The sequence below is a fragment of the Alternaria postmessia genome (genome assembly GCF_024291825.1).
Source record: "Alternaria postmessia strain BMP 2775 chromosome Unknown scaffold_19, whole genome shotgun sequence".
Taxonomy (NCBI): Eukaryota; Fungi; Ascomycota; class Dothideomycetes; order Pleosporales; family Pleosporaceae; genus Alternaria; species Alternaria postmessia.
The window spans coordinates 1-12,847 of record NW_026260092.1 but is presented as its reverse complement, the minus strand read 5'-3'; the positions used below and the strand labels follow the sequence as shown (position 1 = coordinate 12,847).

General features: G+C 51.8%; 7 protein-coding genes across 7 annotated transcripts; 4 read left to right on the top strand and 3 right to left on the bottom strand.

The window, feature by feature from the left end:
- Nucleotides 1-632: 632 nt before the first annotated feature.
- On the top strand, nucleotides 633-1,454 carry J4E82_004110 (uncharacterized protein; the record flags this gene model as incomplete). The annotated part of the gene is made up of 1 exon (XM_051730391.1): nucleotides 633-1,454. One exon carries the CDS (start codon nucleotides 633-635, stop codon nucleotides 1,452-1,454), a length of 822 nt encoding a protein of 273 aa, XP_051589730.1.
- Nucleotides 1,455-2,093: 639 nt separating this feature from the next.
- J4E82_004109 (uncharacterized protein) lies at nucleotides 2,094-2,974 on the top strand (the record flags this gene model as incomplete). Its single annotated transcript, XM_051730390.1, has 2 exons — nucleotides 2,094-2,398; nucleotides 2,482-2,974. 2 exons carry the CDS (start codon nucleotides 2,094-2,096, stop codon nucleotides 2,972-2,974), a joined length of 798 nt encoding a protein of 265 aa, XP_051589729.1.
- Nucleotides 2,975-4,693: 1,719 nt separating this feature from the next.
- Nucleotides 4,694-5,590, top strand: J4E82_004108 (uncharacterized protein; the record flags this gene model as incomplete). Its single annotated transcript, XM_051730389.1, has 1 exon — nucleotides 4,694-5,590. One exon carries the CDS (start codon nucleotides 4,694-4,696, stop codon nucleotides 5,588-5,590), a length of 897 nt encoding a protein of 298 aa, XP_051589728.1.
- Nucleotides 5,591-5,987: 397 nt separating this feature from the next.
- Nucleotides 5,988-6,464, bottom strand: J4E82_004107 (uncharacterized protein; the record flags this gene model as incomplete). The annotated part of the gene is made up of 2 exons (XM_051730388.1): nucleotides 5,988-6,065; nucleotides 6,288-6,464. The coding sequence occupies 2 exons, from the start codon at nucleotides 6,462-6,464 to the stop codon at nucleotides 5,988-5,990; spliced, it is 255 nt and encodes an 84-aa protein (XP_051589727.1).
- Nucleotides 6,465-7,452: 988 nt separating this feature from the next.
- On the top strand, nucleotides 7,453-8,346 carry J4E82_004106 (uncharacterized protein; the record flags this gene model as incomplete). Its single annotated transcript, XM_051730387.1, has 1 exon — nucleotides 7,453-8,346. One exon carries the CDS (start codon nucleotides 7,453-7,455, stop codon nucleotides 8,344-8,346), a length of 894 nt encoding a protein of 297 aa, XP_051589726.1.
- Nucleotides 8,347-8,542: 196 nt separating this feature from the next.
- J4E82_004105 (uncharacterized protein) lies at nucleotides 8,543-9,823 on the bottom strand (the record flags this gene model as incomplete). The annotated part of the gene is made up of 5 exons (XM_051730386.1): nucleotides 8,543-8,855; nucleotides 8,911-9,250; nucleotides 9,311-9,394; nucleotides 9,443-9,502; nucleotides 9,820-9,823. 5 exons carry the CDS (start codon nucleotides 9,821-9,823, stop codon nucleotides 8,543-8,545), a joined length of 801 nt encoding a protein of 266 aa, XP_051589725.1.
- A 346-nt stretch (nucleotides 9,824-10,169) lies between these two features.
- Nucleotides 10,170-12,320, bottom strand: J4E82_004104 (uncharacterized protein; the record flags this gene model as incomplete). Its single annotated transcript, XM_051730385.1, has 2 exons — nucleotides 10,170-10,694; nucleotides 10,746-12,320. 2 exons carry the CDS (start codon nucleotides 12,318-12,320, stop codon nucleotides 10,170-10,172), a joined length of 2,100 nt encoding a protein of 699 aa, XP_051589724.1.
- Nucleotides 12,321-12,847: the final 527 nt, after the last annotated feature.

Sequence of the window (12,847 nt, the reverse complement as noted above, 5' to 3'; positions counted from 1 at the left end):
CACAGTCAAGATGCCGACATCCTTGACGCGTAAGCCCGCCCGCATCACCTACCTCACGGCGCCATTGCACTCGCCGGAAGGTCGGCAAAACCTGGACTGGGCGCCAGACTCATCCCTCTCCACGCCGCGAGCGTGTCGCCAGCCCCACTTTTATTACCGCCGACGCAGCAAAATACCGCAGCCCCTGGGTTTCTTCATGAGCCACAGTGGCTCAACAAAGCAGTGGCTCACGGTGGCACAGTCGCCAATCAGTCGATCTTGGAGTCAAAGTTCCGTAACACGACTTTAACATTGCACGGCGGGATGGTGATGAATTAATCTCACGAGTAGATCTGCATGTCAGAAAGGGCTTGCGTCACCCCTCTCTGCCCCCTCGGCTAACGGCATGTGCGTCAACTGGGCTGCTGGGTTAGCCGGCTTTCGTTGTTGGCAGAGGGTTGAGTTTCTGGTTTCTTTCTTACTTGGTTCTCCTCCTAGGTCTCTCCCATGATTCACTTCCTCTCACAATACACTTTTCACGCTGTACTAGGGCCCTAATATCCTATCAGAATCACGATATTGATCTTACTTGTACCACTCCTGATACCAACTAATCACTACTTTGAACACAAAAGTCCAAGCTGAGCTACATAATGGACGACACCATGTCCCAACGACAGTCTCTAGAACACAAACGGCACCATCACTTTGGCCGCCACCGCAGCGGGAGCTACCTCTCCAGACGCTCCTCCTCCTACTCTGCTACACTCGACACACCATCATCCAACGCACCACCCCGCATCTTCGAAGGCACAGACGCCGTTCACCAGAACCGCAAAGTCGCACTCCAACGCGTCATAGACACCCACCATGCCCTTGAACTTAAACATGGTGATGCCGCACAAACACCAACGAGCACCAGTAGCGACCGCCCCACATCATCTTCCTCTTCCATGTCCTCGGACCCTTTTACTATAGACTTTGCCGACATGTCGTTCCCGGACGCCGAAGTTCGCGCTTTTCGCTACTTACAAAGGAGGTGGGATGCCAACACGTACTGCACGCCCGACCCGGAATTTGCAACTGCGATTGCAGGGCGAAAAGAAAAGTTCGAGGAGACGGCGATCAAGCATTTCTTCAGCCGTGTCGCGCTGTGGGATGCAAGTGCAGAGGAGAAGCAAGAAGCGGGTATGACGCGCAGTGTCTTCTTCTTCCGCAACAGGCGGCGGAGGAGGTCGAGGGCAAAGAGCGATGTTAGTCGCATGTTGGGCATACCGGAGAGGGATGACAAGGACAAGGAGGACGAGGCGTTGGAGGCGTTGAAGGAGGTTACTACGAGGGAGGGGCTGGCGCAGTTACTTTGGACGTTGGTGCATACTGATGAGGAGTTGGCGGGATTGAGAGAGGAGTGTATGGGCGCGTTGAAGGAGATGTATCGGGTGACTGTTACGGGGGTGGAGGGTGACGGGCCTTGAGATGGGGATGGGGATGGTTCGGCTTAGGGATATCTATCGTCTTCTGGGCATCTTGGACTTGTTTTTGGAACTGGACCCTTCATTTCATGTTCTTAATGAATGCATAGAAAAGTTCGTTGTAATAAGGTTGTAGCTTGAACTGAGGATTGAAGCATGCATCATTGTCTGTATTCCCAGGCTGTTGGTGTGAGTCGCTCGAGTACTTTCTAGGCACATTTTTAACTTTAGCCTACTAACACGAGTTACTGCGTACATGTTTACAAACCAACCGTAGATTTCGGAGCAAGGGGACGGTGCTAGGCGGCGATATGATGTATGCTTCGTGATTCAAGTGTTGGAGAAGCAAATCCAGGGTGCATCGGAAGAGTCATTGTGAACCAGAAAGATACCATACTATGATGCTCGTGGGTGCACTGAAGGACGATCTCGGTATGGATCATGGCCCTCGAATGCGATGCGTTGGCAAAGTGTGTAGTGACAACAGCGAGTGACTCGCGCCAATATCCCAGCAGACCTCCGCACAGATGACGTCACAGCCCTGTCCGACACGTTAGTTCCGCTTCCGATCGGAACCAATTCCATCGTGCATCTGAAGCTCGGGTGAAACACACTTACAAACACAACTACGTTCCACCCATCATGCCTTTCCTCGAACTCGGATACAAACGCCTCCACTACTCAGATCTGAAACCGCAAGATGGAAATGCTCGCGAGACATTCATCTTCATGCACGGGCTCGGCTCTTCGCAGAACTACTACTCTGCGGTAACTCAGAGCCTGGTTGCAAACGGGTTCCGTTGCATCACCTTTGACAATACGGGAGCAGGACGATCTACATACACGTTTGTCGAGCAGAGTATCGAGACTCTGGCAGAAGATACTATAGGGATTTTGGACGCGTTGAAAGTCGAGAAGGCTGTGTTCGTCGGACACAGTATGGGAGGGTATGTCAGCATTAGCAACCTACCCGGGCAGAAGCCTTGGAAGACTCGACGCGACGACACCAAGACAACTAACGGGCTTGTAGTATTGTAGGCGCACACCTCGCGGCTGAGCGAAGCGACCGCATCGTAGCAGCTGTGTTGATCGGCCCAGTCTATCCCAACCCAGCCTCAGCCCCTCGCTTCCAAGAACGGATAGAAAACGTGACAAAAAACGGTATGCAACCCATGGCCGACACCATCCCCCAAGCTGCAGTCGGAAAGAAGGCGTCTCCACTTGTCAAAGCAATGATCCGCGAGTTGCTGCTGGCACAGGATCCAGCGGGATACATATCCAACTGCCGAGTCATTGTCAATGCAAAGCCGCCCAGGTACAGCAAGATCAGCGTGCCTGTACTTATTCTCGCTGGTGACGAGGATATGAGTGCGCCGCTCGAAGGGTGTAAGAAGATGTTTGACGAGATGCAGCATGGTGAGAAGAAGTTGGAGGTCATGAAGGGAATTGGGCATTGGCACTGTCTTGAGGCGTTTGACGAGGTCGCGAAATTGATAGAGGGATTTTATCATGAGATACAGTAGATTATCCGTAAAGGTTATTTCCGATAAACCGCGGAACGGGGTAGTGGAGAAGGTTCTGTATCCGTTCCATCGCACAGGCCCCGTTACAGTACCTGCGAACGAGTCAACAGGAGCAGAACACCTGCCATGTCATACCGCCATTTCTGAAATGTTTCACGGGTGTGCGCAATGTGAACTGTGGGGGAGTGAAGAGGGGTTCATAGAGACACCACGTGCGAGCCGATCTTCTAGACGGCAACCCTAGCGATGGCTAGCGTGGCGGAAGCAAAAGCTGCAGGCTGCAGATGCAGACTCATCTCTGCGTGCGAGTAGAGCGCAGTTGGTGGTGTTGTGCCGCCGCATGACATGGTCATTGGCGGCGTCCCTGGCCCGATCAGCTGCATTGGATGTGGCCTTGGCGCATGCCGCATGAATTCCACCCTCCAAAGCGTTTGCAGCGGATACACTGTGTAAGCAGTAAGGCAGCGGGCCGAGCATCCACAGGACATTACAACAAACGCAGTCACACAGCCGCTTGATTCGTGTACAGTGAGGCAAGAAAAGCTGCTGGGAGATATTTCGGGCTGGCCACCCAGGGTTCTGCGCCTATACCCGCCGCAGCGGGTTTGTGTAATGTGCCCTGCCGACGACGCGCCCCTCTCAGCAATACCCACGATGTCATGCGCGGCGCTTCATTTGGCATCCTTCCACCCCTCCAGGCTCGACGTTTCCGCGTGCACTTGCCCGAGTCGAGTGTGTGTGATCTTGGCCCGATGTCGCTGGCCTGCCGTTCTTTGATTTGATTCGGTCCTTCCCGCCGTCCGTGCAGCAGGTCCAAGGTTGTGCCGGATCGTCTTGTCGGTAGACGAGGCTACCACTCGCGTCTATTCGACATTGCCTCGCGCCCTCCTTGCCTTATCACGAGCCAACACAACGATCAGCACGCTAGATTGTGCGTGTGGCAGCCACATCGCCTCTGGCATGTGAAAGCCGACGACATCATAGTCTGCACACACTCTCTCTCATTCACCTTTGGCACCTCCCATGTGTGCGACTCTTGCTGTGACATATTTAGTGCACTTGTCATGCTCCGTCTCGAACGCACGGAAGCTAACCAAGTCGTTCTCCAGTTTAATCGCACGACTAGTCTTTTCACGCTCCTAGCCCACTGCAGGCCCCGGAAATCGAATCCTGGGAGGCGGTGAACTCTCAACCTTTTTGCGTAGAGCCGCCCACGCGCTTGGCTCAGACTTCGTCAAAGATCGTGCATGCCGTGCGTCTTGCATGGCTGGCAGGGTCTGGGTCAACCAACGGCCAAGATCGACAATTGGGTCGGTTTGAATCTCTTCTTTATATACTAGTCCCTAGTTTCCCTCCTACTGACCGCGGTTGATTCAATAGTCCTCCAGGCGGGTCCCGCGGTTCGTCACTTGACCGACCCAACAACCACTGGCGTCGCATAGCCTGCCTGTGATTCCAATTTCCATTCTCCCATATCTCTGGCGTGTGTGCTCCTCGCGAGGAATCCAAATCCGTGAATTTCGGTGTGTTGGCACTGGCTGCTGGTATGGGCTTTTACCCCTTGAGCACAGAACCTTCCTATTTGGATACTGATATCCGATCTAGACGACTACCGAAATTATACACGAACTAAGGCCATATTAACGATTCAATTTTCCTAGAGACAACGATCTCACATCTACGTCACTGTCCTTTTTTTCGATCTTTGATAGATCGGCGATGAATCGAACAGACAGTGTTGCGGGTTCCTATCTACCCAAGATACCCAGCCAGGAACCGCTACCAGATCCTACCACCATACGGCACCGCAACAAACCTCACAGAAGCAACGCCCAATCCTTCTCTTCCACTCAGGCTGCGAATATGGAACCGCGGCGACCAGTATCAGAGCAGCGCTCACGACCATTCCACCGGCAACAATCAACCACCTCATCATCAGAAAACTCCAAGAGTCGATCGCAGAGCCGTGGCCATGGCTCAAAACCCTCATCGAGGCGAACTTCTTGTACCATTGTGGATCCATCAAGACCGGCGCGTCACTATCGAATGAAAAGCCACCAAACACCTCCCACAGCAACCAGCCAGGACATTGACGACGTCCTCGCCTTACATTTTCGCAGCTGCAGCATCTTCACCAACCCATCCTACCACTCGAATTCCGGTCTACCCAGCCCAACGCTATCCCAAGGTGGTGACGCAACCTTTGGCTTCCCCAGCGCAGCCACGCGTTTCAGTTCCGACAGTCTGCGCGTCGTCGAAGAAACACCCATGCACCGCCGCCAAAGCGAGGACACCATTGCAGAAGAAGAGACCAACACGACTATGCACTGGACCTCGCCATGTACGCGCAAACGCGAGTATGAGAGGATCGACAAGGCCAACAGCGGTCTTCGGGGTTTCTTCCGCAAAGTAACACCGCGATGTGTTTCAGGTCCCCAGGAAAAGTTTTACTCGGACAAGGACCAGTCGGATGCTGGATCTGTGCGACGTTATCGCATGGAGGATCTGGATGACGATGCGCATGTGGATGAGAAGCATGATGCGAGACCCAGGACGAGTCCGATGCCTAGACCAGGGTCGAGACCGGGGATTGCGAAGAGGTGGACGTGTTTCTAGATGAGACGGAGAAGACACAGAAAGAGAGAGACAGAGAGAGCATATTACGCAGCGACGATTTTGGCATATTTTCCGCGGCATTGAAAAGAGGCGTTTGCTATAACGATACCCACGGCATGTTTTCTTGTTTTGCAGGTCTGTTATCGAGGAGAGGAGAGTTTGCATTATACCAACCGATACGTCCATAGAGTAGAAGTTCGTCCTTAATTTATAGTTTATTGCATCTATCAAAGAATCCGCGCTGATTTAGTGAATTGGATGTTTTACCTGTGGTTCGCAAAGTGCCATGAGTTTAGTACTTGTTTAAAGAACGAATATTTGACACGGAGACATGCTATGAATATGGTGCAAAAGATGTGAATTAAGTAATCTGCGTTGATATAACGTTATGTAGTATTTATAATTTGGACTCCTCCTTGACTGTGCCAATCTTGAGTTTGGGTGCGTATTTCTTCAGTACGCTCTCGTTGTGGTACTGCATGTCCGTTAGCGAATCCTTTCGTCACGTTTGATAACGATTCTTGCTCTGATCTAATCAAGGGTCCAGCTTGCGACCGAGTCCTTGGTAGCGAGAACCTTGGATGCCCGGCGGTACTGAGACCCAGGCGCGCCACAGAAGCAAGCCTTGCGGGGGGACGCGCGCGACATGTGTTCCCACTGTTCACTCCCCTCCCTGTACATCCTAGTCAAAACGTACCTTCCAGAACTGCTTACTAGCATCCTTTCCACCCACTCTCTTCAGAATCTTGGCGCCACCTGGGTGCTCGTCGACAAACGAATCCATCTTGTATACATCGCCATCGACTATTATGTACAGTCCCTTCTCAACGGTGTTGTGCTCGGCGACTTGCTTGGTGGTGAGAGACTCGGACATGGTGAGTTTTGTGGATGCGCAACGGCGACTGAGGTTCGTCGGCGTTTGAAAAGGCGGGAAGAATGTCGCGTCGGCGATCGCGTCGAGTCTAGGCGGACGATTTGTTGTGTTCGGAAGGCGGAAGAGCTGGTTGGCTCTGGGTATAAAAGTAAAGGAAACACGGAAGGGGAGGAACCTGGGGTTGTATGGGGTACGGTCCAGGGAAGTAGCTCGGGTTGCGGCTCGGTCGTGGATGGCGAGGAGTGTGGAGTGGAGGTATGCCGAGGTTGATGAGGCGCGCTAGGCCTGCGTGTGGTAAGCTGCGTTGCGGGGATCGTGATTGGTGTGCTGGAACGTCACTTTCTCTTTGTGAAATACTTCCCAGCATCCTTGGACTGTCTTTTACTTCTACTGAGACTTCGCAGCGCCCAGTGTTCATGGCTTTCGAAGAGTTCGTCGCCAGAGTCCACATCAGTAGGTGACGCAGTGCGCGTCGTTAGGTTTCCTTCGCACATGCTACGCACCTTCAAAGTAGTCGTTATTCTCTGTGGAATCGTTTCTCTAAAAGCATTTGTTTTCGTCCCATCTCAAACCAGGAATCTAGTCAGATAGTTCGTCTCGCATCTACGGCCTCAACACTGTTCGTTTGCCGATGACTGCCTGAGCTCAGTCATTCGGCTCCTTGCATCACTTACCAGCTAACATTGATAAGGTACAGCAGATTATTGGAGCCTGTTGTCACTGCTTTCACTTTCTTTCCTACATCTAAATTGGTCCCTGGGTCAGTGCGACCGCTCTCGAAAATTGTGGCCCAAGCACGCTTGCGTCCAAAACTGGTCCTGGTCTGGTTCATCTTCTTCGACACCTCGACTCACTTCCTCAACCGCCTTACATATTAACAGTATTTCTTCGACAAGTCAACTGCAGTATCTTTGCATCATCGTACTTCTCAATCACTTCGTCGATTCTGTGCTGACAGAGCCTTCAACGCCTATATCAACAATATAAGATGGAGTCACGCCTTCTGCAACTGCCAGGCGAGCTTCGTAACAAGATCTTCGAATACGCTCTCACAATCGACGACGGAATCTGCTATCGCGAGGACAAGCTCGGTGTGGGCTGGCTTTGTCTCCATCCTCAACAAACGGAACGAGATGTCGAGGAACTTGCTCAACCTCAAGCTGCCGGCGCCAGCCGTGAAGAGCTCGAGGACGAGGCTCCGGCACGAAAACGTCGTAGGCTTACAAAGGCTGTTCGAACTACCAAAAAACCCGTTGTAGCTGCCAGAAAGATGAGACGCCCTGCGCAGGTCACAGTGAACGGACATGTCGTCGCTAACCAACTTCAATTCGTCAACAATCAACTTCGAAGCGAGACTAGGGCATTGGTTATTCGCTACAACGATATACACATCCTCGAAGAATATCGGCATCTCACAGAGTTCATCGATAGTGTCGTCGGCCATAAGAGAATATGGATTCAGAAAATCGTTAGGCGGGTGCAGTCGAAGAGGAAATCGAGAAGGCCCATCAAGGTCAAGTCCCACGAGGCAATGCATCCCCGATTTATGATCCATGACTACCTCCCAGAGGTAAGTTTAGATGGAGATGCATTCTTCATGGTTGCAGGAGTCATACATGAGTTCGGTCGCCAAGATGACTCGTTTTTGAGCCGGCTAACCCAAAACGTCAACTTTCAACAACTCGTGCGCAGTTCGACTGGCCTTCCCAAGCTATCGCCCTATACCAAGAAATTTCCCTGGGATAAAAAGTTCGACGAGGCTGCTACTCGACGTTATTGCGAGACGAATGACTTCGTACAACATTTTCTACTCCCAACTGCGCCAAATGGCATTGAAGGTCTAGTAGCCATAGCCAAAGAGTGGATCGAGAATGGGTATTAGGTCTTCAGAGGGGCGCACCATGTTTCGGCGAGCTATGATATGATGTGGAAGGTAGCGCAGTGTGTGGAACGCTCTGAGTCTCGTAGCAGACAAGACGAGATAAGACTGCTTCTTCGAGTATGCTATGTACAGAACACTAAATCTGGGCCAATATGTACATTTGGTCTGACCACACACCACACAACGTGATCTACATCTATGCTGCAGGACTAGCAACTGAAGTAGTGAGTGAACCGCTCTCAATGTACGTCCCAGAAAAGAACCAGTCCTCCGCACCTGTCCCATCGTTACCCTGGCGGGGAAGACGAAGAACACCAAGATGCCAGTCGGCACCGTTTGAAGAAGTGCTACTGGAGAACGGTCCAGCAGTCTTAACAAGCGTGTTGTTACCAGTGGAGTGCCAGAAGGTAACTTGGTTGGATGAAAAGTTGATCTCGTAAGCTACGTTGTGCCATTCGTCGGCCTTGAGCTCGACCTTCCACTTGCTCTGGCCACCCACCATCCACTGCCTGTTTTGGAATTAGCATGGTTTTCGTACTGGGCTTCGTCGCGTGGTTGTCTTACAGGTTGGTGTTGCTGGTGCCAGACTCTCCGTTGACCCATCCGTACTTCAACTCTGTGAAATGGCTCTCGAAGAAACAGATCTGGTGTTCGTTTGTCGCACTCGGAACATTGGTAGTGGATCTCTTGATCGAGAAGTGGTAATATACAGTGCCTTTGTTGATAGCAGCTGTGGTCTGAGGAATGAGCTCCGTCCTCCACATGTCGCTGTTCCACTTGGCTGTGTTGTCGATCGTGATCTTGGCACCTTGCTTGCTGCCAGTGTCCCCAGGATTCTTGTAGTTTGGCGAGAGGTTTACGTATTTGGTGGTAGCGCCCGATCCGTGGATGTAGTATTGGTAATCTGGACGAGGAAGAGGCTTTATCAGTGATGTTTGACATGTAGCCTGAACGTAGTACTCACTGCCTACTTGGTTTGCCCAGGACCATTTGTCCAGATCAGAAGAAGATGTCATCTCGTTGAAGCGGCCATCCCAAAGGATCGTGCCTGTCTCTGGTCAGCGACATGTAACATGCGTGGACGAAGCCAACGAACCCGCGGACACGGCGCTCAGGAGCGCATTGACAATAGCTGCCTTTCCAAACATGTTGGTAACTGGGAGCAAAAGAATCGCTGCGTATGGATACGATGAAGATTGATGGTTGAGGCGTTGAAAGTTGAGGCATTCAAGACGCTATATAAAGATCATCCCTAGTAAATGCTCAGAGTACCTCGACCCGAAGATGGAGGCAAGATGTCCGCTTCATGGTTAAGCGCTGCACATCAATATCCGGGAAACAATATAGGGCTTGCACTTTACTTTGAAAACATACTGAACGTGGACTGCGTGACCACACATCTCAATCAATCTAATTGCACCTGCCGGTATCACATATAGCTGTGGATCTAGTGGCGGCCAACCGGTCCGGCACACATTGCGCCTTGTCTCACCGCGACGCGGGAGATGGCAACCCGGTTCTCGTCACTGCGACAGCGGCACATGGTTCGATGCCGGAGATCGAAGGCCTCGTAGAAATGAAGGGACGGCGGGTTTCTTGGTGGAGGAAAGACGATCTCGCAGGGTGTCGAAATTAAGCTACATTAAGCCGAGGCCTGCCCCACAATCAGCCTAGCCAAGAACAGACCTCAAAGCTTGCGCAGGTGAGCCAGTTAGCGATTGCGCCCTGCATCACCTGCGTGATACGAACATCATCTACTGTTGTATTACATTTTGATCCTTTCCACAACTGCTTCCTAGTACCTAGGTAGCTCATCGCCAGTCTTACATTCCATACAGATACTTCCTCACCGCATCTGCTCCTTCCTTTGTTGCAGTCTCAATAGGTCCCGCCTTGGCCTTCGCTTTTGTGTGTTCCATGTATGTAGGACTAGCAAGCAGGGTAGCTGTAGACGTCACCACAGCAAGCGTATCCTGCGTTACACTCTCAAATATGGGATCTTCTGACATACACCATAATTCACCTTCGAACTCCGCCATAGACTCATGCTCGCCGCAAAGTAGAGGCACCTCATACTCTACAGGCTCTCTATTGAGTAGTGCTGATTCCACTGCCTTGCGTTTGAGCCATTTCACGCTGGCTACGTCGGTTGGATAGGGTTTCTCTGGTGGCTTGTGATAGACGTTGTCGTCATCCCAATTGTAGATGGTGTAAAGCGGATCATCTGGTAAAGCACGAAAACCATGATCCGACACGGTACGAGTAACCACAAGTGGCCCGCCTATCGACTTCTGCGCTAGATAGGTAAATGTCGCCCAGCATTCGGAGCCAGGGGTCTGGGAGTCGAACTGAAAGCTGTGTCAGCACCGGACCCACTCATTGTTGAAAGTCAAACTTACACCATATTTCTTAATGAAGTGGGATCCATCCGCCCTAGCATTGCGTCGCCCAGAGTCCATGCCATCAAATTTCCAGGTGATGGGTGGATCCGGTTTTGCACTGCCACAGACGTCTTGTCTGAAGCTACTGCAGGGTACCCACACAGCTTGCCTCCAGGCCGAGAAGTCTCGACCTTGAGCACCATTGGCTTCACCATTGACCCATCGTACCATTTGAGGTTGATAAGCCCATGCCTCTGTCAAAGCCCCCATAGGAAACTCATCAGCTTCGCAACGATAGCGTTTATCCGGAATACTGTACCCGCCAAGCGACCGGAACTCAGTAGCTCGGTATCTCCCGTATCTCTTCTGTTTGAACCCTTTACCCTTAGCTCTTTCGCCATAATGGTAGACAGAGGCACCGTTCAACCCTTTGTCAATGGCCCATCTTTGATTGTCACATATCTCATCCCAACCCTTGCCGTACCTGCAGGTATATGTGACATAACAGTCACAAGTTGTGGAGGCGGTTCCTGGCTGAGCAGGAGGTGCGGTGAAGATGAGCTTATCCCATTGACCGTACTTCTTCCCGTCGGGATCTGGGGATCCAGTGTTGCGTGGTCTTGCGTTTATGATATTGTGCCATGCTTGTAAAGGGCTGGTGATGCGGGGCGAAGCGTAGCCTATAACAGCACCTACTCCAGCACAGGCGGCATAGCCTGCTGGTGTTGCGATGAGAGACAAGCCAATAGTGAAAGCGGCAGCAAGTACTTGAATCATCGCCATTGCGGAGATACAGACCATGACACCCGTTGCGATGTTTTTTCTGTCATCACGCTTTGCAAGACCTCCCTGACCGATCAGATTGAGCGTGCTGGTGCTTGTAGACGATGATGGAATAAAACCAGAGCAACAGTAAGCTTGATATCCGCCGTTACAGTGACGGTCTCCGTAGTTCGAGTTTCGGGCGACTATGACGGCAGAAGAGTCGCTGCACGCGGGGGCACAGGAAAGGCCAACTCCTCGCCAACCCTCCCACTTGCAGGTTCCCATGACTGTCCCGGGCGCACAACATAGCGTCTGTTCCGCGTCCTCAGGACACTCAGTATCTCTTAGCGTGCCTGCAACCTGCCCTTGGGCATTGGTAGTCGCGAACCAGCCTGGCTTACAAGATGATCCACAGAAACTCCAATAACAAGAATTTCCGACAGCGGCTGCTTGTGTCACGTTGTTCAGCTGCTTTTTAATGTTTGAGGCTTCGTCTTTTGAAACCCCACTGGCTGGGCCAATGCCCAGAAGATCGTTGGTGCTCGAGCTTTGTGCATTGTCCTGATCTACAGCCCAAATCATCGTACCACCGAGACAGCGACTGTTCGCATAAGCCACTTTCAACTGCATAGTTTCGCCATCATCATAGCTGACCCATTGATTGGAATCCCATGATATCCATTTTACTGCTGCGTTGCGATCAAAGCCCCTGCTCACACCCCCTCTGGCAATGATGCGGTTGATCTCGGCATTGGTAAGGGTACCAGCGGATTGTGTACATTCTCCTGGTTTCCCACCTTCTGTGAAGGTACAAACTCCGTCTGGCATATTGCAAGCTGGGTCCGACAGGGTGAACGACCGACCATACCAGCCCAGACCCAGGACCACCTTGGATGGCTGCACGCCTGCCCGCCAGAGAAGGTCAAGACCTTCTTCAATCTCTGTCAAGTTGGTGTGCGGACGAACGTAGGGTCCTGTGTGCCTGTTTCCCGAGTCCCAAACCCCATGAATGTCGTAGCTCATTACATTCATCCAATCGAGATGATGCTGAAGAGCCTCCACGTCAAATCCCTTCAGGTACCAGAAGGAAGCAGGCAATGTAAGACTGATTCCGTAGCGACTTCCTAGAGCGGAACGCAGCTCTTTCATGAATACGACAAAGTTCTCTTTGTCCGCTTTGATGCCGCCTCGATCTTCAGCGGCCGGATACTCCCAATCTAGATCTACATGTTACACGGGGTTAGGCTATACTTCTCTAGGCTCGGTCCGTACTAAGGCGAGGTAGACTAAAGCGGTAGTCCGTGAGGTATCGTATGGAATGATCAGGTGGAAAAGAGTTATCGTTGTAACCAAAG